Consider the following 26205-nt stretch of genomic DNA (forward strand, 5'->3'; position numbering starts at 1 on the left):
ATTTATTTATAAATACTTCCACTTTGTTCTACATGAAAACTGAGCAAACTCTACACATTGATGAAGGCTGGGAGATGGGGCTGAAAGCTCAAGGAAGAAACCCAGTAACTGACCCTCAAAATCACTATTTGGAAGGTAAAGAATGAAACTACAAGCTCAACATGTCTTCATGAAATTTAAACACATTTATAAACAGTTTTAAACCCCCCTATAAATAATTAGTTAATAAATGTTTCATAAAACACAGTAAGAACTTATTTATATGTGCCATCACATATCACTACAAATATTGAACACTGTGTGATCAATTATTAATTAAGTGTTTATACACCATTCAAGGATACTTCATAGGAAATACAATTTCTATTGACAAATCCATTATTAAACCTGCTTAAATCAGAACAAACAGTTAATCGTGTGTTTATATACTTATTATAAATGTTAAATAGGAGAGATAAAGTAAAGTGCTACCATGTTAACTACATTATATAAACATTAGCGCAGAGTTTTCTGTTTTACAGGGGCTGGAGAGGAGGCGACAGAGAAGTGATGACAAGGCAAATGAAAGACTCTTGGACAGGAGGAGAACAAGGTGGGTGACCACAGGGGGTGAGGCAGGCAAAGATCATGAGGAGATCAATCAACAGACTCCGAGTGTCTGGCCCCTGTCAGGACAGCGTGGGGACAGTAGAGATCAATGAGAACGTAAGGCCCATGGGCTGCTTCACCGCAGGAGACAATACATTATAGACTGGAAACACACACCAACGGACCGAGGGGAGAAGGATTGGAAGCAAAGAAGATAGATAGAGAGAAAAAGACGAAGGGAGAGAAGCAACGAAAAATAGTGAAAGAGTAAGACACACAGCAACGGAACGACAACATACAATAAAAAGTCAAACATTTGTATGGCAACAATTTGAATAAATTACTGAAGTGGGAGTAAAGGTGTAGATATATCAAAACACGGTTGCACCGGCATGTTTCTACAAATACAAAAATGTTAACCTGTAAAACTTTCATCAGTGTTTGTTTGATGTTTGTTTTTCAGCAGCAGCATTACTTATTCTGTATGGAACATCAACGAGTTTCATCCAATTTATCTCTCCATACAACGGTTAATCTCTATAAACAGATTTCCATTCATATGCAGAATCTGCAGGAAACAGGATAAGATTTGGGCATCTGAAACATTCTTTTTTTCATTGTAGTCTATGTAATATTGACCATCATGTTGGAGCAGGTTTTGGTTGAATGTAGGTAAACAGTCAGCGCGGAGAGCAACAGAGGCTAAACCAACCACTGGCTTGTGTGTGACGATGATTTAGCTTTTCAGTGCTTTAAAATTAGCTTGTTAACTGGCTACTTGGGGAACAACCTGGTCATACACGTCATCTCTCAACTCCAACTCTAGTCTCAAGTGGCCATCTGGATGTAAACAATAACCAGCACATGGAAAAGGAAGTCTTGGCTCGTAAATCTGCTGGCTACACAGGAACCCCAGAAATGTAGCCCCTCATCCATTGTCAGTCCAATAGCTGATGGGTTCTGAGATTATAGACTGGTTAATGTTTTAATGCCACTCATAGATGAAAGAGTGCAGACTAAAAGAAAATAGAGAGACACTTGAAAGCTGGCACCTGCAGAAATCTCTCAAGGGAAGAACTGAAAACTGAAGCAAAACACGAAAATCCCATCCAACTCGTCAACGATGTAGCACTCGCTCCAACTCTGGCAGACAGGGAATACTGATGAAAGTAGGAAACGTTCCCATGGGAATGCAAATGAACATGCTCCTCCTCTTCCTTAGACCCACAGAAACACATTAGCCCACACCAAGAATTTTTGATTCCAAACAAAATACATCACTACATCATTCCATCTCTCTATGGTGCAAACCTGCCACGCCTTATCTGCCTCTCGTTAAATTAATTCCCTTTGGGGTTGGAGATTTGGTAAGTAATATGAAGAGAGACTGAGAATGCTTTGCTGCTATTGTTCAGTAAGGTTTCTATCCCTGCCTCGGTTCTATTGTTAACCGTTTGTCTTTATTTTCTGTGGCAACAGGAGCAGCACCTGTTTGTTTAATCTGGCAAACACAGGCATCTTCTATCGACAATTCTACAATGATGACATCCGCTGCCAGTCAATTTTTTATGATCCAGCCTTCTTAAAGCACTTAAAACATTAAACACTTAAACAAGTTTGTCTTGAAGGGGGTTGATGGCTTTTCATCCAAGGCCTTTCACTATCAGCTCTTTATGTTCTCAAGGATCCCGACTGTTTAACACAACAGATCCTGTATGAGTAGGTCTGTGTTGTTATGATGTAAGCACAATTCCAATTCAATATTTGTTGTAGAATTAGCCCTATGAAATAAGCATTGAGTGATTCTTACATCAAATCAATCAATTTCCTCATCATTATGCAATGATCAGACTGATGTGGCAGATAGAAATACTTAATAATAATAATTTATTCATTATTTATTATTTACCCTCAACTCCCACAACCTGGGGTCCTTTTCCAACTTGTTTTTTTGTATTTATGTAAAGATTTCACAATGACAAAAATGACAGCCTTGACCAAATCTTAATTCATTTCAAGGGACAATTTACAAAGATATTATTTTTTACTTTATAATTTAGCAAGAAAAAACATTAACATATTTCTTCTCATTTTTTTCTTAAATGTCTCTCAATGTATACATTGCACGCAAGTGTAAAAAATAAAAAATATATATATATTTCGATAAATCAACCAGCCCTATTGTCCACCTTGACCAAAGTTTAATTTGCAAAACCAAAGGTGGTTAACCGACACACACCTTTTACTTATAATCATTTCGACATGATGGACCAGTCCCTGACAAAACTTCAAAGCCTCATATCTCTTGGGCTGATGGGATTTGCAGCCCTTAACTCAATGACTTCCAACGACTTCTTTCTTTGGTCCACTTTCACAACACTCAGCAGGCATCCATCATATCAGTGTAATAGAAAAACCCCACAGAGAGAGAGCTGGGAGGAGGTGAGAAAATAAAAACAAACACATGAGACTAGTGTCATGTCTTTTGACCTAAAGACCTCTACCCAGCATGGCCCTAGTGTGATACTGCCCATCAACAGCAAACAGTCAGCCGGTAACAGATTAGCACTGACCGCAGCTGGAACAGAGCCAGCTGGCAGGAACCAGAGTGAATAAGGAAAGAGCAGGGATCTTCAATGGTGTGCCTAAAAAGATTGAGGGTGGTCCCACTGTGTAATTATTTTCCTCCCTATCTGGAATGTAAAGGATGGAAATTAAACTATATGCTCTCATGAAATCAATTGTTTAGGTTTGTATGTGGAACTAGGTATCCTTAAGTCGTTTGCATGTGCAGTGTGCTGCATATGCACACAGAGCTGTTGGTCTTGAGAAGCAGCCTTCCAGTCTATTGGCATCTAGTCGTGGGCAGCAGAGTATATAGACAGTGCAGTCCTCAGTGTTGGAGCCCTGCCTGGGAGTTTATTGCAAGGGCCCACAGATTAGATCTCCATCCTCTGTGAACCAACACCAGGCTGGCAAATGCCTGAGAGGTGATAGTGAGAATGAGTGAAAGCACTGAAGCATCCAGAGGAAAAACAATTCTGGACTGAGCCCTCAAATAGCTCCATATAACAGAGCTGTTAACACCCCAAAGTAGGAGGGTTTCAGCTGGTTTTCAGAGCCTTGTGGATAAACCAAGTGAAATATGTACATCCAAGGGGTTATTTAACTATCAAGGGGGTATGCATTGCTGCATAAGGACCAGTACTTTAAAAGGTTTCATTGTTAAGATGTAAAACACCAGATAAATGCTGAATAGTCTTTTTTATTGGTCTGAATCGATGCCTACAGAAATCTGTACTCTGATGGGTTGGACACTTTGGGGAACAATTTAACGTTTGTTTTGCTTCCAAAGAATTTTGTTAATCTTAATGTTGAATTAAAACCTTAATGATCCTCTGACTACTCATGTTTCTTGCACCATCAGACTTTTCAGCAATGTTTCTGCTTCATCTCAACAATTAACTTGGCGATCACAATCTGATTATTTCCCATAGGAATGATCGCCCAAACTATGAAAATAATACTAGAAATAAATTAAATGTTAGAAGCACATGGGCGTTGTTTAGCATATTGCTTTGGGGCTATTCACACATGTTTTGGCAAGGTCATTGAGTTGAAGTCATTGAACTGAAGTTAGAAATCTTTTGCAGCCCTTTGATAGACTGACATTGAAAACTCTAACTTTGGCTAGCTTCACATTAAGATCTAAACAAGGTCAGTGTTTGATTAATCTCAAGTATAACAATGGCACACTGTGTCTAGAAGCATTTTTCATCTTTTGTGTTTGCATTGCCCTAGTTTCAGTACACTTTTTCAGAGTTATATTATAATGTGACAAAATCAGACCTTGTGTCTTTGTGACTTTCCTCCATTGTTAACTGTGTCAGGGTTTTAGCTGGTGACTGACTGTTTTGTCATACCTGTATAGAAAACCAAATGGAGATGTTTTTGATAACACAGGGGACGACACCGACGAGAGAGGTGGCAGAAAACAAACGCAGTGTGAGCTCAGACATCCTGGGGTGGGGCGCTCATGCTGATGTACCAAATGCCTCATGGGAGATCCATTTCCAGTTGGCTGGCTGCGGATCCAATCAGCAGGAGAGAACTCTCTCAACCAAATGTCAGAGAGTACGCCACTGAGTCACCGCCTTTAACGCATCACGACGACTCGCTCATCGACAATCCTCTTTCAATCCATTACAACATTGGAAATGCTAAATAAATGAAATGGGTACCTGGGAAGATGAGTCATGTGTCACTGATCTCCACGGTCTAATCTAAATGTCAAATTGAGCAATTACGCTATGACGTTAATCCCTATGTTTGGGTCCATTTACAGATTACATGAAGCCTAATACCAGGCTAGCGAACACAGCATTGTATCATCACGGCCAAATCTGTGCTGTGCAGTTGAGTGTGTTGAGCCTCACTGATCAGCCGGTTGTTTATTTACTAGTCAGCCTGTGCTCTTTGCTCCTCGTCATTCTCAGGCACCAGCTCCCATAATAAACCATCGGCAAGGCCAGAGCGATGTAAGGCGGCCATATTTACAGCCCTGAAAGCAATTGGAGGTTAACAATGAGGCCTGGCTGCTGCGGTTTATGAGCTGCTATAAAATTGCCACTATGATTAAAATCTCTGTCAGGTGAAAGACAATGGTGAGGCCCTTTCTCTCAAGCCTCCTGTGAAATATCTCCACACACTTGTTCTCCTCTCCTCTCCATGACCAACCTTTACCTTTCTGGCCCAATACAAAATGCACTGAGAGTCGTTGGATTGCCCTGTGTGTGTGTGTGTGTGTGTGTGTGTGTGTGTGTGTGTGTGTGTGTGTGTGTGTGTGTGTGTGTGTGTGTGTGTGTGTGTGTGTGTGTGTGATGGGGTATAGGGTTCATTAAATATTAATGCATGATATTTATTTATTATTTAATATTGATTATTTGAAAGTTGAAGACATTCTTCATCTTCTGTGATAATGAACAAAAATCCACTCATCCATGTATTTTGTATGATATATATATATCTGAATATATAGTGTATCATGAAAAATATAATAATTATTGGTTTCATTGCAAGATCGTGAAAATATTTTAAGGCAAACAGTAAGTCTAACACTACGTATGCAGGTAGGTATGCATGTGGCTGTCAATCAGATTTGTTCCTCCCCAATTTTCTTACTGTGGCTTTGAAAAAACATCTAACATCTGTAACTAACAAGAAAAATATATTTTTGTCCTCCAGACCTTTTGTCGACTGTGAAGCCCCACCCGTTTCTTTTGCCTTCATCATTCTTCCCTCTCATCGGGTACGAGACATGAAGGGGTGGAGCCCCGAAAGCAATCTGCTGCTGACGGGAGGAGCAGGGTGCAGAGTGTAGATCCCCACCTCATCCATATTAACTACACATGCACACACACATGCATGGTAATATGTATTCACCAAATGGAATAAGGACAAAAACCCACCTGGCTTTATATAACCTTAGTAAGACCCTCAGACAAAGTGGTAACCACCTGGAGGTGGCACAAACACACACAGGTGTACACACACACACACACACACACACACACACACACACACACACACACACACACAAACACACACTCAGGTACACAACACACACACACACACACAACACACACACACACAAAAGCATGCACAAACACGCACACAAACTTTGTGACTGTAAATCTATTGCAGGTTTCATCTTGAAAAGCAGGTGGCCAGCGAGATATTCCATGTCTTTCAAAAAAATAAATTGAGTATAACTGAGGAGGTTCCTGTAATTGCCAACCCTGACACACACTGTCAACTATTTAAGCAGCAATTTAAGTGATTTGAAGGCAAAGAAAGAAAGGTGCGGAGACAAACATTTGCTGCTCATTCGCAGCTTTTCACAGAGGCAGAGAGGAACGCAATTACTTCCTCTACTGACGATCTGCTCATCTTCTCACCCGTCTTTACTTATGATTTTCTCTTGTGTCCTTCCTTCACCTCATGTCCTCCCTTTTGTTTGTCCACTTAACCCGGTCCTATCTTTCTCTCCTTCCTTCTAATGGCCTCAGATTAACACTCCCTCTATGCCACCGCTTTCTGTATCCGTCTGACAACAAACAAGGGAGGTGCAGGACACATTAACAAAGCTTTTATCAGAAAGCAGCATCTCTCTACCTGTGCTCACACCAAGGACGCCACTTAGCTCTTTCTATCAATAGCAGTTTAAAAGAGGAAGCAGCAGGCAAAGAAGTGCGAGAAACGAGAAAAGAGATGACAAGTGAAAAGATGGTAATGTGGAGACTTTATATGTGATGCAGGTCTCACAAAAAATCCTTCAATTTATTTAAGCAGCAGGTGATGCACTAATGTCTGTTTTGTGTGTGACAGTCCTTGTATCTCCCTTCTGTAAGCCCCATACGAGTGTTTGTGCTGCCCAATTGCAATAAGGTCATACCACTTCCTTTGAGGTTTGTTTTCATCCATGCAATTTTGGTTTCATTGTCTGAAATATCAGAAATGGCAGCTGTAGTGCATCCCAAAACATTACTAGGAGCCTCTGTCCCCCTAACCCATATTACAGCACATTAAACACACTAAATCCTCTCTCTCTCTCTCTCTCTCTCTCTCTCTCTAACACATTCACACACGTTTCAGGTGTATCAGGCCTGGAAACACGGACTACAGCTCTGGCCTTTGGCACTGACATTTTCTAAGTGAAGGGGCGCTCTCACTGGAGCAGCGGCACATCGACTGAAAGTGTCAATTATGTTGCTTTGGCTTTACTCTAGATGTTGTAGTTGAATGAGCGGCGAGAAAGAAATGTGAAACATGGTATGGCAGGAACACACGCACACACTCGGAGGTCAGAAATTGTTAGAACAAAGAGCGGGTAAATGGGCATGTAAATTATAGATGAAGATAGATGTGGTTATAGAGCTGAACAGGAGAGTCTTAAGGGTGAGCTGTGTTGATACACACACAACACACACACACACACACACACACACACACACACACACACACACACACACACACACACACACACACACACACACACACACACACACACACACACACACACACACACACACACACACACACACACAAACAACATTCAAAGGATAAAGCCATCTCAGTCTTGTACTCTCAAGATTGTAAATCGTACTAAGCACCTCCTGCGGTGGGCCAACTCTATCTCCTATATTGTAATTGTGATGATTTAGAGCATGTTTACTGTCCGAGCATGAACACAGCTCATCTAAGTGATCATTATTTGAAGCAAACTAAATTTATCAGCCGTCGTTTAGGGAACAAATGACAAAGCGTTGCTATTAAAATTCATAAAGGGCATGCCATAAACTTTCTGACACATTTTAGTGACTTCAGCAGAATGCTTACAGTGAGTGCAGTTGAATATTTGAGCTTCAGGGCACGAGACTGACTCATCCTGAGAGCCGCTTTCCATTTGAATGTTACAGAAGAGGAGCCCTAATGCTATCAGGCAGGTTTAGAGTTTAGAGGAGGGCCGTTCAGAAAGAAAACCCTGCCGGCTCCCCTTCATGACTCTTATCTCTTCAAGCACATTTCCTAAAGCCTTCGCTTAAATTCGATTTTGAAGACGACTGCATTTTTTGGACTAAGATATATCGTCCTCTTCTCTCACACGGTCCCCACGGCTAGTCAACAGAAATACAGCGATATCAACAATTTGGGTTTTAACTTAAACTGTGTTTGGGTATTAAACTCCTGCAGCCACAGCTTGTCGTGTACGAACAAACTGTATGTTTTGTCTGATGTATTAGAGTGACATTTCTCTGCACATGCAGGTCAGAAATCTGTGTGACAACTATGATGTGATACAGAGACAGTATTGATCAAAATCAACTTTCAAATCTGTGATTAATTATGTGGTTTATATTTGTAGAAGCAAAGAAGGAGCTGAATAAAAACACTATTCATTTTTTTAGAATAAACTGTACTGACATTGGTTATTAACAGCCCAATTCATTTGAATTCAATCCCCATACAGCAGCTTCTCAGGGACTTCCTTCACAGCCCGGTGTAATGATCCTCTCTAGCGAGCAGAGATGTAGATGCTTTTATTATTTAAAAAATACCAATAACTAAATCAGATACATCTCATTAATCTGTATCATCCCTTGCTCTACAATATTTTTGGCCTCTTTTTACATCCAATATTCAACACAGCCACACGGGGCGTTGAACTTTTAATTACTGTAGATTGCCTTCACGACCTGATTCTTTGCCACCTCAAGGAGCTTTACGGATACCTGAGCCTCAGGCAAGATACCATTTCAAGGTAGACAGCCTGTCAACATGAGTGGCAAGTGTTGGCCTGGAAACCTGGTCGGCTGATGTTGAGGAAGGAGGGACTAATAATTAACTGCCTGCCTGAAGGCCAAAAGATGAATGGTGAATCTTGTATTAAAAGTGTCTTTTTAATTTACTTTTACATACTAGCTAGATACAATCCAAGCGAGAAAAGAGAGATAAAGGGCTAACAGCACAGGAGTACAGTGTGTTTTCAATTGCTCAGTAGGCTTTTGCAGATTGGTGATCCGATCTTGTACAAACAATGAAGGGATGATCATCATTTGGTTTTCCAATGCAAATATAAAGTGATTTTAGCTGACTTAATAATCTTTAGAAATGCAGCCCAACTGTGCATTTAGAGATGTTTGTGGTGGAGCGGCATGTCTGCCTGCTGAGCCTTGTTAATCAGCATGAGTGACGAGTGACTTTTAAATCCTTTATTACGAACCAGTTTGCCGGGTCTTTTCCGTGGATCTGAAACCCTGCATCTCTGTTCTCCTCATGCCTGTTCACCAAAACTTTGCTCTGCGCTCCATAGGAGTAGGTAACATTATGGATATTATTTAGATTGTGATATCAAAGATGAGATAATAATGTTTCACGGAACACGATTCTATCATTTTTTTTTCGCCCCGAAGCACAGACTTTTTAAAAGGAAGCTGCTGTTTTAATAGAGTCATTGCTATTAAATAGAATTTTTAATGTTTGAATATTTTAAATAAGAGGTTCACCCTCTTTAATAAATGTTTATTCATTAACTGCATTGCTTGCAAAAAGATTAAACGTTTGATAATGTCAACACTCCATCGGACTAGATAGCTGTGATGTAACTCCCCCCCCCCCTCCTCCTCCTCCTCCTCCTCCTGCCAAATCGAAAATAAAAATGATCGCCAAACCCTACTACTTGGTGTAATTTCTTAGATCTGGACATACCCAGAGATACAGTCTTCCATCCTCTTCAGTAGAGATTAAGATTTTTGGAGGAATTTTGATAATAATCCTCATTTGGACTGCTTGTTGGAAGCAACAGGAGCTCATTGTTACCACACACAGTTGGTACTAATTTGCTCTGCAGGTCCTGCAGTACTTGGAACTTAAAAATTGCTGTAGTCAACCCTGAAATCCACCCACTATCAGAGGAAATATGAGTTTGAATGTCAGCTTTACCCAGTGGTTTACTGCTGCACGTACCAAGTGCTAATGATCTCTGGCAGTGGTCCAAGCTCTGTCTTATGTTCTGCCGTTGGATATGCCTCTGTCTAATTTCACATCTCTCAGCACGAAAACAGAAATAAATGTTCGAGGAGGAGGTTAGATTGCATGATGTATTCACAATATATTTAGCTGTAACCTCGGAGATCTGGAAACATTATTCATGTTCAGTGCAGTGGGCGGGGTCACGAGGCCAAACTATAGCTGGGTTTTAATGAGCAAAAAGAAAAAGTTTAAAAACAATAAAACATGATTAAAAGGTGTCTCCCCACCTATGTTTGTTTGCATCGTCCCATATCTATTTTGGGAGAGAAGGGACTGTCTTGGAGCATTAATCAGTAGTTGCACAGAGAACAGAGCCATGTGTTTTTGATGATAATAACGATGCGGACTGGGATTGTTGGAGCCCCGATGAGCTCCTCCCGACACACATGAGCAATAAATCTCATTGCTGCTTAGTCAGAAGGATGTGGTTGTGTAGGGTGTGTGTGCGTTTAGGTTTGGAACATCAAATTATATTCGCCCCAGAGTGGTGAGACAGAGAAGAAGGAAGACAACAAGAGAGAAGACTCACTGCAGCCTCGTCCTCCCTGCTGTCGCTGGTGTCCTCGCTCTTGTGGTGGCCGGCTGAGGAGCGAGTGTCCCTCTTACGGCTGGCGTCCGTCCCCTCCGTCTGTCTCTCTCCATCTGGACCAAGGTGAAAACATGGACAGCACTCAGAGAGCCAGCAAGCACCATTATCATCATCATCGTCCTCCTTGTCATCATCCTCTTCTCCATTTTAATCATCATTGTTAACAGCATCATTGTCATTCTCATCTCGATCATCTCTATAACATAATTATAATTATGGATATCTTCATTACCATCATCATCATGGTCAACAATAATCACTCATTTTTCTTCCTACTGAGCCTCTCTAGTGTAATCAAACCCAGATAAAAGTTTCCACAGAAAAAGGAGATTAAGTGGGGAAAATAAATGTAATTGGAAAAACGAAAAAAGAGACGAGAAGAATAAAAACTGGTCCGGAGGGGAAATGTGAAGAGGGTGGAGTGAAAATGGGGAGAAATAAAGGAGAGATCGAGAAATGGAGAGACATAAAGAATAGCTTGTTCTAGCTGCAAAGTGGAGCTGTTAGGATGCTGTCACGCCGTGGATGGATTATGGGAGTTTCGCTGCACAATGATGACAGTTAACTTGGCCAGGAGAGAACGACCGGAATTTAAATCTGCATATTACGAGATTGTGTGTATTTGCAAGTGTGTGTTTTTTTTGTCTGTACTTCTCAGAGCATATGGTCAAAACTGCCATCCATCGCTGCTGCCACACGTGAAAACACACGTGCATACGTACACACACGTGCAGTCATGGATGATCAAACCGGAACACAACTCAACACAGAGCAGTAACAGGATATTCAGCACTTTATGAGAGGCTGGTTATTTGGAGTTACAAGGAGCGAGGGGATACTCATGAGGTTACCTTTAAGGGTTTCTACCTCTACGAGGAGTTCATATAAAAAGGGAATCCATACCCCATTCACTCCACTCTTTTTTTTTTATATTTCTATTGCACAGCGTTCAGTCCCATATGGCTGACATGGCTCAAGAATGCACAACATTGCAGCAGCTTGGATCGGCTGTCATAAAAGCTGGCGTCTGAGCCATTGACTTCCCCATAAAAAGCAAGAGGGAGGGGGGTTCTGTGGTGTCCCAAATGCATTACAGTGAAAGTGGTTCATTGCTGTCTGCTGAGCGGAGGGTTGGCTGTAGTGTACGCACATGCATACTGCCACACCCACAGAAAGGAGTGCACACCCACCCTCACCCACACGGGGATGGCTTGTGATTAAAAGACAGAATGGGGAGAACGAGTGGCTATAAAGCATAATGAGAGCTAATGGTTTTCCAATATGTCCCCTTAACAATGAGTCTGAGTGGGCTGAATTAGGTGAGGGGTGGTGTGTGTGTGTGTGTGTGTGTGTGTGTGTGTGTGTGTGTGTGTGTGTGTGTGTGTGTGTGTGTGTGTGTGTGTGTGTGGTGTGTGGGGGGAGACGAAAAACAGATTAGGTGCATGCTCAAACATCATTCACCGCAAAGCGATACACAGTCGAAGCACTATGAAAACAAATCAAAGCCAATAAACACAGAATTAAAAATGTCCAACAATGAAAGTTGACTTATGTACGACTTGCTGTGCACCCCATGATGAAGTATCTAGCAAACATAATATATGATGAGGATTTGTTTTCCTCATTTGTTTGGATATCATCTAGACCTATCATGTCTCTCTCCATTCCCTTTTGCAATTTCACTGATTCCAAAGCAACTGTAATAAAAATCTGCTTTGATCTAAAAAAAATCTTCTCCTTCTGCTTAACAGAGGAGAAAATTGCTGCGTTCACAAAGCATCCCTCCAAACTGGATGGTGTAAGGGTATGTTAGGTTGTAGGTTTTTATGACTCTTGCTCGCTCAGGAAAAAGTGTACTGGAAATTTCACCTAAAAAAGAACAAAAAAACAAAAAAAAACAACAAGCAATGGAAGTCAAGGAAACTTTCCTTGTCAAACAAGGCCACTTGAGCCACAGAATCCCTGCTGTGATAACCGTCAGTCCGCAGCCTGACTCTACATGGATATTCTACGTCTACATCCTCCGGGGCCGATCAAAGCTCCCCAGATCAAAGAGCAAACAGCAAAGATTAGTCTCACTTCAGGCCTGACTTTCCTGTCATTGTTGAGCCAAAAATAGCAGGACACTTCAACTTACAAGTTTTCATCTTAGTATGTAACTATAACCTCTTTTGTAGATGGTAGATTTCAGTAGCTGCATATGTTTCTCAGTATAAAAAAATGTGTCTGAATCTTCAGAATGCTCTCCTATTTAAATTTCATAAATAATGCATCCATGGTCATGTCAAAATATACAACAAAGATACTAAACAAAATATATGATACTGTAATTATAATACAAGATTACCTTATATCACCCAAATGGAAAATAAATAGCAAATCCATTTCTTTATGTATTAAGCTTTATCTTTTTTCTTAATTTTGCTGTTTGGTTTTGTTCGTCTCCTGAGTAAACCCAGCATGAGTCAACATACAGCACATTTACCCTCAACCATTTATCTGAGACTATCATGAGCTGTCAATGCTCCAGGGAGCTGTTTGAGACCCCCCTTTGCTTCAACTCATTTATGCAAATAACTGATGACAGCTGTGAGGGACAGCTTTGAACCATAAAAAAGAGACAACAAACTGTGAAACTGATAGGAATGCATTGTGTTTTGTATGCAAGAGAAACATTAGAGCAGCATGGATGGTCAAACTGACAGTCAATTCCATCTGAGCTTTATTTAACACCCTCAATAAATAGATAAAAGATTATCGGCTTTAGACTTTGACGGAAAGAAATTCACCTGTGGAAACATCCAGATGACACAGAGCAGTCGACCAACATTCGTCGGCAAACTTTAACAAAGAATTCACTTTCAAATAATTTCTCCTCTTCTTAAAGTCCCTCGAGGGTTGTCTTTTGAAGTCTGAGGAGAATAATGTTTGAGTGAACTCCTTTCCTGAGAAAATAAGACTTCTTAATAAGCACTAAGAGTACAAATCTCTGCACCCTATATGCAGAAATGGCTTTATCGAGTGAAGTGAAACGTGTAAATAATAATTCTGCTGCTATTTATATCGTGGTTACATTTAAATCATTAGTGCCCCATTTGCAGAGTCCCTTTATATGGATAAATGTTTGAAAAAAAGAAAGAACAGTCACTGCTTATATATTCTTCTAATAAATTCTTCAACAATCCCAAAAGGGGAAGATAATGAGAACTGCAAAGCACTTGTAGTGTGTGTGTGTGTGTGTGTGTGTGTGTGTGTGTGTGTGTGTGTGTGTGTGTGTGTGTGTGTGTGTGTGTGTGTGTGTGTGTGTGTGTGTGTGTGTGTGAACATTCTTTGCCAACATATTCCTTTGGCAACTCCTTAACCGTCTTAAAAGACAAGTTTAAATGTGCGTGTGACTTTGAGAGTGTGTGACTACATGCATGCATCATGCTCATGTGCAGTTTGTCAGATAGAAAGACTTAAAAAAGACTGACATTTTAATGAGTCATAAATAATGTCCCCCGCTGGCGGGAAATAGAGTTTTGATGAACCAATCAAATGGCAGCGTGGTGGTGAATCAGCCAAACAAACTATGAGGTTAGTCCTTTTATCATTCGCTGGTACGCCTTGGTAACCAGCATGCATTGCTTTCATTTACTCACCAACACAAAATCAAAAAGGACTGAAGTAACTGGACTCAGTACATCACACACACACATTACACACACACACACACACACACACACACACACACACACACACACACACACACACACACACACACACACACACACACACACACACACACGCACACACACACACACACACACACGATGCAGTGTGCAGCAGCAGAGGCCGTGGCGAGTTAATTCTAGGACCGTGGCGAGCTGCAGACCAGGGACCGGGACTGACTCCACGCTGTCACTAATGAAGTAATGAAAAGCAGGCCGGCAGGTTAATGGAAGCCGATCGACGACGAGCACCGCCACCCGCGGGAGACCAGGCGGAATACTAATCATTAAGAAGCCTCCACTCTTATATTCTGCCTAATCTGTTCATGTCCCCCCGCTACAAAAAAAAAAAACTACAGCTCTATTTACTGTGCTGATAAGATGGAGGAGAGCAACTTCTATAACCTCCAGAGGACAGAGATAGAGAACATATTTTGGAGTGCCGAGTCTGTGACGGAGTATATTTAAAAACCACAATAAAGAGGAGTCTTATCCAAGGTTGATGTGGGTGTAATCTGTAGATAGAGACAAGGATTGGTTGGAACTTTCTACAGCTTCCTCTACTTTGTGAAATGAGTAATAAGTTCACCTTGTCTGGCTGCCCTTTTAAAACTAATGATATTCTAAACTCTTTAGCTTTCAGCGAGCTGCTGCTGTCAGAGCTCACATCTGCGCTGTACGAGTGCCAATTTATATTTGTGCGTGTTTCAGTGCATTTGTGCGTATATATGCATACCATATATGCATGTGTGTGTGTGTGCGTGATGTATCTCTGTTTCTCATTTTATCTTTGAACAAGACTGACAACAAGCACCGGGTTTCAGTGCAAGGCAATGCTCCGCTGTATGTTAAGTGATAGACAGAATGGTGATACAGCAGAATGCTAATAACACAATCAAAGAAGTGAGCACAGCAGGAGCTACAAAACTGCAAAGATGGATGAGAGAAGAGGAGAAGACTGAACATTCTGAAGGAGAAAAAAATAAAACTGAGGAGTGTTTAGTTTGAGTCCAGTCATAACGAATTAGGTGATGATAATAATCTGTTTGGAAGCCCCCAGGAACTGTTCCATGTAACAGCCCCTCTGGTAAACAGGAGAAATAATAGCACACAGCCAAAGACAGCAGATCAAAGTCATTACACAACAACGCCAACGGTCATTATCACAATTCATTTGCCTGTGTTATCTCAAGAGTGGTTGCTACATGGTCGTACAGAGTCGAGCCCACTTAATACTCAGCGATAATGGAGGACTAGCGACAGAACGGACCAGGAAAAACTAGAATTATCCCCTCATGCTTGTACGCCTTCGCCAACCAGTCAAGTTGCGGTTGACAACGCCATCAATTCATAATTTTTTTCTATTAGACATTTGTGTTAAATTTCATAATTACCATATAAATTCTTAAGTTATGAAAGAAAAAAGTTTTTAGAGGTAACAGTGACCTTGCTCTTTGACCAGCAAATTCCAAGCAGTTCATTCTTGAGTCCAAGTGGATGTTTGTGCCACATATAAGGAAATTGTGCTCTTGAGATATCATGTTCAAGAGAATGGGACAGACGTGAGGTCACAGTGACCTTGATCTTTGATTACAAAAATGTGGACACTTGTGTCAAATGTGAAAGAATTTCCTAAAGGTGTTCCTGAGAAATTGCGTTCATGAAAATCTACCCATTACATTACATTACATTACAGTCATTTAGCAGACGCTTTTATCCAAAGCGACTTACAGGAAGTGTATTCAACATAGGTATTCAAGAGAACTACTAGTCACCAGAAGTCATAAGTGCATCTCCTTTCTTAAACAAGCATCTTAAAGCATAAACCAGAGCAAAAGTATAGTGCAGAGGCAAGTTACTACGAAAACAATAATTGCAACAGACTAATACGAATATAATAAGTGCTACAAACTACTACGAATAGGATAAGTGCAGCAAACAAATACGAATTCAATAAGTGCAGCGAACTGATACGAATACAGTAAGTGCAACAACTAATACGACAACATGGAAACATTATTGTCACGGATGTCGCCGCTGCTGAGGCATATAAATATGCTTCATGGTTAGAGATAAATAGTCAAATCTAAAAAAGAAGGTCAAAAATGTATTTGTTTGTTTTTGATCAATCGATCCATTAGGATTTCAGTGAATCATTGACGCTTGAGTATAAATGCTCATAACAAGTTTAAACCCGATATCCTCAAACTAAAACTTGTTCAATTATATAAAACAAAAAAAGCAGAAGATGTTCACATTTGAAGCTTCAGACATAAAATCTCAAAAAATGTATTTTAAGTTATGAATAATCAATTATTAAATATAAAAACAATAAAAAATATTGTTGATTATTGTTTTTTGTCAATTGAATAATCCAATAATCATTTTAAAACTACATCCTTTTTGTGTGATATTGTCAAATTGAGAAGTGATCAGATATTATTATTTTTTTTATTTTATTTTATATTTTATATTTATATTATTTAGCAATGGCTTCATACTTACCTTATCATATAATCTCATCCCAAAGATGTTTCATTGGATTGAATCTCAGACTAGTGGAGCACACTGAGGTCATTTTGAGATTACTAAGAGGGTAGTGTTGAAACTATTCTTGCTGGAGGTAGCCATGTGTAAAAGGATTACTGGTCTATAACAACCTTAGTGTCCTCTGGCATTCAAATGAAGCTCAACATCTGGTATCATGGGTCCTAATTTGTAGAAGAAAATACTCCCACACAGCTACCACTAGACTGTTTCTTTGACACAAGACAGGGCCGATAAATGATGCTGTTTACTTTCAATTCTCACCCTGCTGCTTGCATGTCACACCAAGAATCACGATTCATTAGATTAGGTAAAGTAGTATGCTTGATCATTACAGCTGATGATCATGTGACAGGCGCCTGCAGCCTTCTCTTTTGTTTTTCTTAGCTGACAGCAGTGTGACCCCGCATGCTCGTCTGCTGTTGCTGCGTCGAGGTTTGATGAACTGAATTCACACACGCCCGTCTGCAGTGCACTGTTTTACTGAGCTGACGCGTAGCTGTTAGCCATCTGCCGCTGACCTTCCTCACCGCTGAAATGGTTCCGCCCACTTAGGTGCAGCCCACTGCACATTTTTTCTCTTTCTTCATCACACTAAAATCCCGGGAGGCCAGCTGTGGCTCTGGAACAACAACCTCTGGCACTGGAGCAACCATACTTCAATCAAAGTCGCTTAGCTTATGCGCCGTGCCTGCTTTCATTTGACAGCAAATGAACCTCTTGACCTTGCCATACTGATAAGCTGTTTGGAGGAGTTGGCTGTTTGCATCACTGAGCAAACAGCTCAGTTATTAGAAAAGAAGAACAGGAACTGCAAATTGTGTGCAACGACAAGCAAGAATCAAACGCAGACACAGAAAAGAAGGTTTGGAAGGATAAGTACACCGAAGAGTTACCCGATGAGCGAACAAGTACACAGCAACAGCATGCTCTGTGTGAATTATCGACTGGGTTTATCACCTTTACTCAATGGGTACACTGCGACTCCATCTCGGCGACGTAGTCTGTGCTCCTCTTGAGCTAGCACCGGCAACGTGAGAGAACGTTAAATACACCCGTCGCATACACCCGTCGCCTCCTCCTCTCCCTCCATCAGGGAACAAGATTAAAATTGCATAGGACGACGAAACAAGAGGCTTTTCAGACCACAAGAGTGGGAGAGAGACCGGGAGATTAAGAGGGGGGGAGCAGGGTGAAAAGGGTTTAGAATGCAAGAAGGTACAGGGGAGGATATTTAAACTGGAAGTCTAGGGGTAGACCGGAACACTGATGCAGACGGTAAGAGGAAGTAGAGTGGGGCACGGACGAGAGTCTGAGAGAGAGAAGTGGAGAAGAGGGTGTAACCACAGGGGGAGAGCATACCATTTCCTGGCTGCTCGCATGTTCACTCATTCAAGCGCTCATTACTCAGTCAGCCATTAACTGATTGACTTAGTCACTCCCCCCCCCCTTCTATCCCTCCCCCATCACTCTGCAATCCATTTTCAATACACTGCTACTTTTTTTTACTAAGTGCAGAGCTTATAAAGTTTTACAAGGCTCATGGCTTTTTTTTTTGCTCAGCTATCAGTCACGACATTATAAGGCACAGTTGACACAAGGCAATGGAGGGTGTCAAACTGATGGGCGAGTATAGTTTCCTTAATGATACTTTTCGGGCACAACAGTGGAGCATTTGTGCACACACACACACACGCACACACACACACACACACACACACACACACACGTAGGGTGGCGTGGCAGGGGGCAGCAGGCTTCGCTGGGGCCGCGCTGGCCAAATGGAGCTCTCTAATTATAGCAAATAAACTGCACTGATCTGTGCCATTAGCCAGTCAGTAATGAAGCAGAGTGGAGGGCTGCTGTGAAACTGATGAATAGGGCCCGGCTCTGAGTACTGCACTCCCTGGCCTTTATTTCGGCTCTAACAACACAGCCTTCTGAAGGAAAGCGAGAGTGCATTTAAACCAAAAAGATACAAGCATAACAAGGCTTTGGAGATGAGATAAATGGACACAAAGGGACTGTGACAGAGAGGGGCAAGGAAAGACTGAAGAGAGAGATAGCGCAGAAGAGAGTGGGAAAGTAAGAGAGAAAGAGTGCTTGTTGGCCTGTGGGTGTGCAGGGCAGAGAGAAAGAGGGATTGCAGAGATGCTTAATGTGCTGTGATATGGGTCAGGGCCAGAGAGGTCCCACTCTTCTTCCTCTCTTCTCTCCTCTAAGCCCTGCTAATGTTTTGAACTCCACAGCAGCTCACTGAAGCCGCCACTTAGCAAAAATTCACCCAAAAATAAAAAATAAATATGCTACGGAAGGAGACAAAAACAAAATCAGCACTCAAAGGCTCAATGCACTCAAAGATTAATAGATAGCCTGAGAGAAAATTGAATGACCTTATCGCTGCGTTAGGCTACGGACACACACACACACACACACACACACACACACACACAAGAGACACACATGCAAGAGACGCACACATGCAAGAGACGCACACATGCAAGAGACGCACACATGCAAAAGACGCACACATGCAAGAGACGCACACATGCAAAAGACGCACTCACACAAACACATTGATACTAAGAGCGTATTGTTCTCAACCAGATCTAATGAACAGAAGCCATTCAACATTTGCATTGCATTTGCAATGAGTAAGGAAATGTACAACACTTGGGATCAGAGTGAGATGTGCTGCTCTCAGAATTAAAGGTAGTGTGCTCATGTTCAAGACATCTACAGTTGGATGTGTATGAATTTCAAATGAACATCTCTGGCCTTCCATTCATGCATATCTAACCCTACTTACCATAATGTGGAGATGTGCAGGGTGCCATTAAGAAGTCAATAGATTACATCCACAATCAAAGTGGCTGTGATAGCCAGGAAGTGCCTCCTGCTTATCCCTAGACCATCTGGGCTGTGATGAGGTTTGTATCCCAATGGCTCTCTACTTGAAACTTAACCACACATCTCATCTGCTCTTGAGTTGTTGTTTTTTTACACTCAACTCACCATTGGCAGCTGAGCAAGGCCTAGGAGGTTAAGGCCTAGAGCTGTGTTAGTCTAAAATATGGCAAGCAATCTGCATGATACAGTATTTCTAAAGAAAATCACCAGATATATTATGCAGCATTGTTTGTCTTCTCTGATAGTACATACTGGGTACATCATTGATAAATCTTGCTGTTCATTCCTGACTGAGTGTGGGATAAATCTTTTTAGAAGTTAGTTAAATGGCAGCTGAGGTCATATTGGCAAACAGTGAAGAAAAAAAAAATAGCTGATATATAATTCTGTCAATCTCCTGTCTAGTTGGTATTTGGCCATAGGCTGTGGAACAAAACAGTCTGATCCCTCTGCAACCTGCCAGCCCACTCGCCCTGCTCCCCTCTAAATGGCTGTCTGCCTCTCCCCATCCCCTCCTGCTGCTTAGTGCCCGAGGCCCTCTGCGAACCCCACTGGCTGTCGAGAGGCCTGTAAGTTCTGCTTTGGCCATACTCTAAGTTGCCATGGAGACAAGAGTGCAAAAGAGAAACATTTCATCATGGTCAACGGAAGAAGATATCACAAAAAAGAGGCACAAAGTGAAGCTACAGAGCCAGAGAGTGAAGACAGAGCAGCCTCTCTAACAAAACGACTTTGATGGACTTTACTGCTGTGTGTGGTTTACAACAAATTTAAGATGCCTAGTGTGATCATCAGTGCATATTCATAAAGGCCAAACATGTCTATAGTTCTCAGTCTCCAGAGTGTTAATTATGCCCCTGTGTACAGAGATACATACTGTATGCACACGCGTATCACTAAGCATGCCCCACAGTGGCCAGTGACACCCAGAGGCAGCTCCTCCAATCACAGCGGAGGAGATAAGGAGGCTACTCTGAGCCGCTGCAGAGCCACAACTGTCACAGCTGATGTGTCACCGAGGAAGGAATTAGAGGGAGCATGCATGGGCTGCACACTTCCTGAGCTCCGTTGCTCATTAGCATACATTTGTAAACAAAGAAACAAAGGGGGCCTTGGTGCCGGGCTAACGCGCCGTCGCAATGTAAGCAAGAGTCAGAGCCGAACAGAGCATCTAAATGAGGTGAGAGTGCTGGAGGAGACCTTTTCTGCGCTAAATCATCCATCTTCTGCGATTCTTGACAGCTGAGGCCGCCGCATAGGGAGAGAGGAGCCGGCACCAGGCCTGCATCCAAAGAAACTTACACGAGATAAACTGCAGAGTAGAGGCCCGGGCATCGAGTCTCATGGCAGCAGGCTCTGTGAGCCAGACATAAAATAGAAAATGACAGAGCAAAGCAACTTTTCTTGTGGGAGCAACAAGAAGAGGAGACACAGAGGTGTGAGAGGAAAAAAAAAAGAGAGAGGGAAATGGAGAGTTTAGCTACGCCTCACTAAAAGACGGAGACAAATCGTATTTCAGAAACCACAAAACACTTGAGACTCGACTGACCCCTGAATAACCTTATTCTCTTTACCATCTATCTCCCTTTTTGTCTCCCTCACAAACACCCTCCTCCATTTCCCTTTCTTCTCTCACCATCTCAATCTTCGCCGTCTCCTTTGCACTTGCTCTTCCTATACACCTTTTAATCTCTTCTTCCTTTCCTCTCTCCTTCTCTCCCTTTACATCTCATCACTCTCTGAAGCCATCTGATGCGATGGCAGGGATTAATACATGAATATTGTTTCCGTGTAGAACCCCGATGTGGTCATTATCCTCCACCGAGTATCTGATTATGATCGTCCCTAGGAGTCATTACTTTCCTGATAAGATTGCCCGTGTGCTGAGAGAAAGAGAGATAGAGGAAGAAGTATATATAGGGGGGGGGGGGTTACAGCATGAGAATACAAGATAAAAAGAAAACGGGAGGAGGGAAAGGAGGACAGAGGAAGGGGGAGCAAGGGAGCGGTGGGGGGGGATACAAAAGAAGAGGAAGAGGTTATGTGTTCCGCACAAGCCGGGAGGGAGAGGGGAAAGGGAGGTGGGCGAGGAGAAGGAGGAGGACAGAAACAATAATAGCCTTGTCTTATCACTGTACAGTGATAAATTCCCTTCTCGTCGGGGAGTCGGTGCCTCGGCTGGGGCCAGGCCTGATGACAAACCACCTCCACCCTGCACCGGGGCCGCGGCTATTTATGATTGGGCAACTTATACGAGCCGGCCAGGGATCCAGCTGGGCCTCCATTCGTCTTGGGTCGGTCTCGTCACTCCCGGGACCCGGTGACAATCTCAAATGGGGCCACTCTGTCACTCTGCCGTCACCCCCACCCCCCTCTGCCCTCCACTCTGACAGTTACTTCAGCACATCATCTGCTGGTTACCGGTGATAAGGACCTTTTTTCACCTCTCTACACTGTTGACGGGCCGCGTGCGCCAGCAGCCCACATCATCCAGTTTGAACCTATATTCAGAGTTCATTGGATTAATTCTCTCACAGGATTCTGACCACGTGATGTTTCGCAGTGAAATGATAACGCGCGCACACACCTCATTACACAAGAATGTACTTTCTTGGTACTGAAGAGGGAAACCGCCTTGTCAGCGTCTCTCTAATGAACAGTCCAATTACAACTATACTCTGCAATTACTGACTTTTTGAGGTGCAAGAAGCTAGTCAATATTGCTGCTACGGAGGAGGAGGGTGCGAGACAAACACTAGTATGTGCTACTATTCAGCCAAGTAAACAGAATTACATAACACTTGAGCAAACAAATGCATGAAATTGTAATGCAATTTTGCTCCCACGGCAGCCGACCCACCATCAGTTCACTCGCTTATCCAGCTACAAAAATTCCTCATGGCCCGCTGACCCTGAATCAGTCATGAAGAACACAGAGCTCCAACAAGGAGAACACAGGACTCGATCGAGCAATTAATTCATGCAAGCTGCTGCAATTGTTTGCATTTTGTTTCTTGTCTCTGTTTACCCGTTTACATATTCCTGCTTGGCGTAAATTATTCATGGGTGTTCCTTTTTCGTAATCTTTTCAGCCTCTTCCTGGCGGCAGAGGCTGGTCACGCTGCAAATATGAAGGCAACAGCAGAACCCTTTCGATCGACATCTCCGATGAAGGGTTTGGTAATGAAAAGGAAGGTGAGGGAGAAGGGTAAGGGATAAGACGCATTAATCGCACATCAGAGGAAAGGAGGGTTCTGATCAGCCTTGGGGGGAAAAAAACAACAACTCATCGACAGAGAGAGGCCAAATTCTGCACACTTCTCATGTGAGCGTAAATTTAAACACTTAGGGTCTTTCTCTTTTCCTGATTTTGTGCCTCCTCGATTTACTCGCTCCCCAATCCTCTGGCTTGCGACCCAGAAATCAATCCATCTTGAAGGACATTACAATTCCTAAAATGCATTTTGAGGATCGAGGATGCTTGTCAGAGGATCTTGAAGCGGGGTAGAACTAGTCTATCCTTCACGGAAGTCTTTTTGTCATATAAATATACAGGACAGGGTTTGTGTGTATATATTATCACTCTATCATATACTGTCATAATAATAATATACAATTCTTTATTTGTATAGTACATTTCATACGTTGTCATGAACACCGTTGTGCTCATCTGACAGAGATGATAAATATATATAACACAACAATGGACAGCTGACAAAGCTGTGCCATACATCATATTTAATTGACATTGCTTTAAAATGATGGCTCTGAGGCGATGACATCTCATTTGTTAAATGCCCATTGCCTCGACTCCTCTCTCCAGGCATCTCTCTACCTCGTCTCCTCCTCTGAAATCTCCCATGGGCTGGACTAAGTCGGGAGGCGAGGAGGGAAGGAAAGAAATTGAGGTGGCCCAAAATCCGGAAATGAGGAAGACCCTTGGTGTGTCTTTGTGTGTGTGTAATCTGTGGACAGCAACCGTCTGATCATTGATGATAACATTTTACATCTGCATTCCATGGTCTTTATCAGCAGTAAGCAAAAAATCTTGGTACCATCAAAAAAAATGAATTACATTTTCTTTAATTGCACTTAGAAGTGATGAATATACAAATGCAGGTGTGTACCATCACTCTATTTAGGATTCTGTTTGTGACTTCTGTTAGTACATTGCTTACTTGTTTCGTAATCTCTTTCCTGCATATACCCATGATACATCTAGTGTACCTATCAATTTCCTGATGTAAAACAAAAATAACCCAAAAACATGCGTATTTATAAACATCAAAGACATCAAATGAGATCAGACCGTCGAGTCAAGCACGCCAGGAGGAAATAAATAAAACCAACGCTGCAGGTTGGTATGTGAGTAATTGGGAAAGCTATCTGACAGCTCCGCATCCATTTTGAAGGGATTGTCAAGGGAGACGGGGTTACAAGGTTGAGTAGTGGGTGCAACAAAATCATTTTAATGTGCTTAATTGAACAGATGTCCAGCTTGCTCAGTGTTTGAGCACAGACAGGGTTCAATCGATGCGTTTTTACACTGATTTGCGGAGCAAGATCACAACGTGTTCAAGCATGGTGTCAGAATACCTCAGGATTCTTGGTCATCCTGTTGGGAAACATCCTTAATGATAAACAACCAGACACACCAAAGAATAAATTGGCTAGATGCTAACTGACACAGGGCAGTAATACCGAAATGTCAAATGCTGGGGCTTATCAGAATAAAAATAAAAGAAAATAATGATGCAATTATCTTTGGATTGGATTATTTTAAAATTTCACTAAATCATTTTTTTGTAGCTCAGTTATCTCCCACTTAATAATAGTTGTATACTGTGTATACTGTATAGAGAGAGAGAGAGAGAGAGAGAGAGAGATTTCCATGTAAATTATTTGTGCTCGCTTTGTTATTGAAAGTGACACTCACTGATTCACTTGCACTACACTAGCTGTTACACTGCTTTCACTTTCCTCGAAAAAAAGCTAAATCTTGTGTGCTTCACTCAAAAATCTAAGGGGCCTAAAAATAATATATCCACAATTCAAACTAATTTAGAGATCGTAGATAATAAAGCCAGACCACACACAAATCAGCAACCTTAACTGCCTGCTGATCACAATCATCATCATTATCATCATCGCTTGATTAGTCTGAAATGGTCATATTAAAGAGGGAACAAATCTGTCAATTAAATCTACATATTGAAATCATTTATCACTTTAATATTCATGCTCCAGTTAGGTGTTTTTACTCCACCTCGTGTACTTTCCTATTACAGTATTTTAAGCCTATGTTATGTTTTTATTTATAGATTATTTGTGAATTGCCAAGATATTTAAGAAAAACATATTAGCTGTTTGATAAAAAAAAAATCTGTAAAATGTACTGATTGTGTGTATACACAAGGCGTACATGACCTAATGCAGTCCAACTATATATAGCCTCTATGTAAAGAACATCCACTGCGACCTAATGCGACCTTGTGATATTATGTCATATCTTTAACTGAAGTGCCTCCTTATATTATCTTATTTCATAGGAGAGGAGACACAGTTTATTCATCTGTGACCGATACGCAGTGTGTCATGTTGTGACCCATATCTGAACCCTCATCATTATGCAGTCATTCATGACCCACTGAGCCAAGCAAAGCGTATCTGATAGGAAACTTTGTAAACACAGACATTACACAGCACTTATCAAACTCTAGTTTTCTCTTTCTGTTTAACCTAAGGCAACATTAATGGGCTGGCAGCTAACCCTGGCTAATATTTGGCCGGGCTATGATGAACCAGACTCCACTTTTCCCATGGTACACCAATATCTGTCAACCCTTGCGGTTGTCTCCCAATCCTTCACTCTGTAGGAGGATTTAATGTTGAAAACCGCCGCCTTGGGCAACCATGTGACCTGAGCATGAGCTGGAGGCAGCGAAGCATGTTTCAATCTGTTACTCGCAGCAACACTCACCATACTATCCTGCTGTCGGTGTACACAGCCAAAACAATATCTCCCCTGAGTGGTGAGCTTGTATTAACCTCACAGAATCTCTACATCCTCTTACTTTCGATCGCTGCTGTGTGCTCTATATCTCTGTTTCTGGCAGCACCATTTTTTGCAACTCTTACTTCCTTGGAGCTAGTTAATGTACTGTCAATGAATGGTCTATTTTCGATCTTTTTTCATATATAAGGCGCACCGGACTATAAGGCGCATTAAGCGAAACAAAACAGTCAGTCAGTCAAACTTCCTCCACTTCC

General features: G+C 41.8%; 1 protein-coding gene across 1 annotated transcript in view; it reads right to left on the minus strand.

The window, feature by feature from the left end:
* b4galnt4a (beta-1,4-N-acetyl-galactosaminyl transferase 4a) overlaps positions 1-26205 on the minus strand; it is a 123114-nt gene that overhangs the window by 72209 nt on the left and 24700 nt on the right. The window contains 1 exon segment of the mRNA XM_054620402.1: positions 10709-10821. Coding sequence (XP_054476377.1) covers positions 10709-10821 — 113 coding nt within the window.

Source organism: Anoplopoma fimbria, chromosome 19 (assembly GCF_027596085.1).
Source record: "Anoplopoma fimbria isolate UVic2021 breed Golden Eagle Sablefish chromosome 19, Afim_UVic_2022, whole genome shotgun sequence".
Classification (NCBI taxonomy): domain Eukaryota; kingdom Metazoa; phylum Chordata; class Actinopteri; order Perciformes; family Anoplopomatidae; genus Anoplopoma; species Anoplopoma fimbria.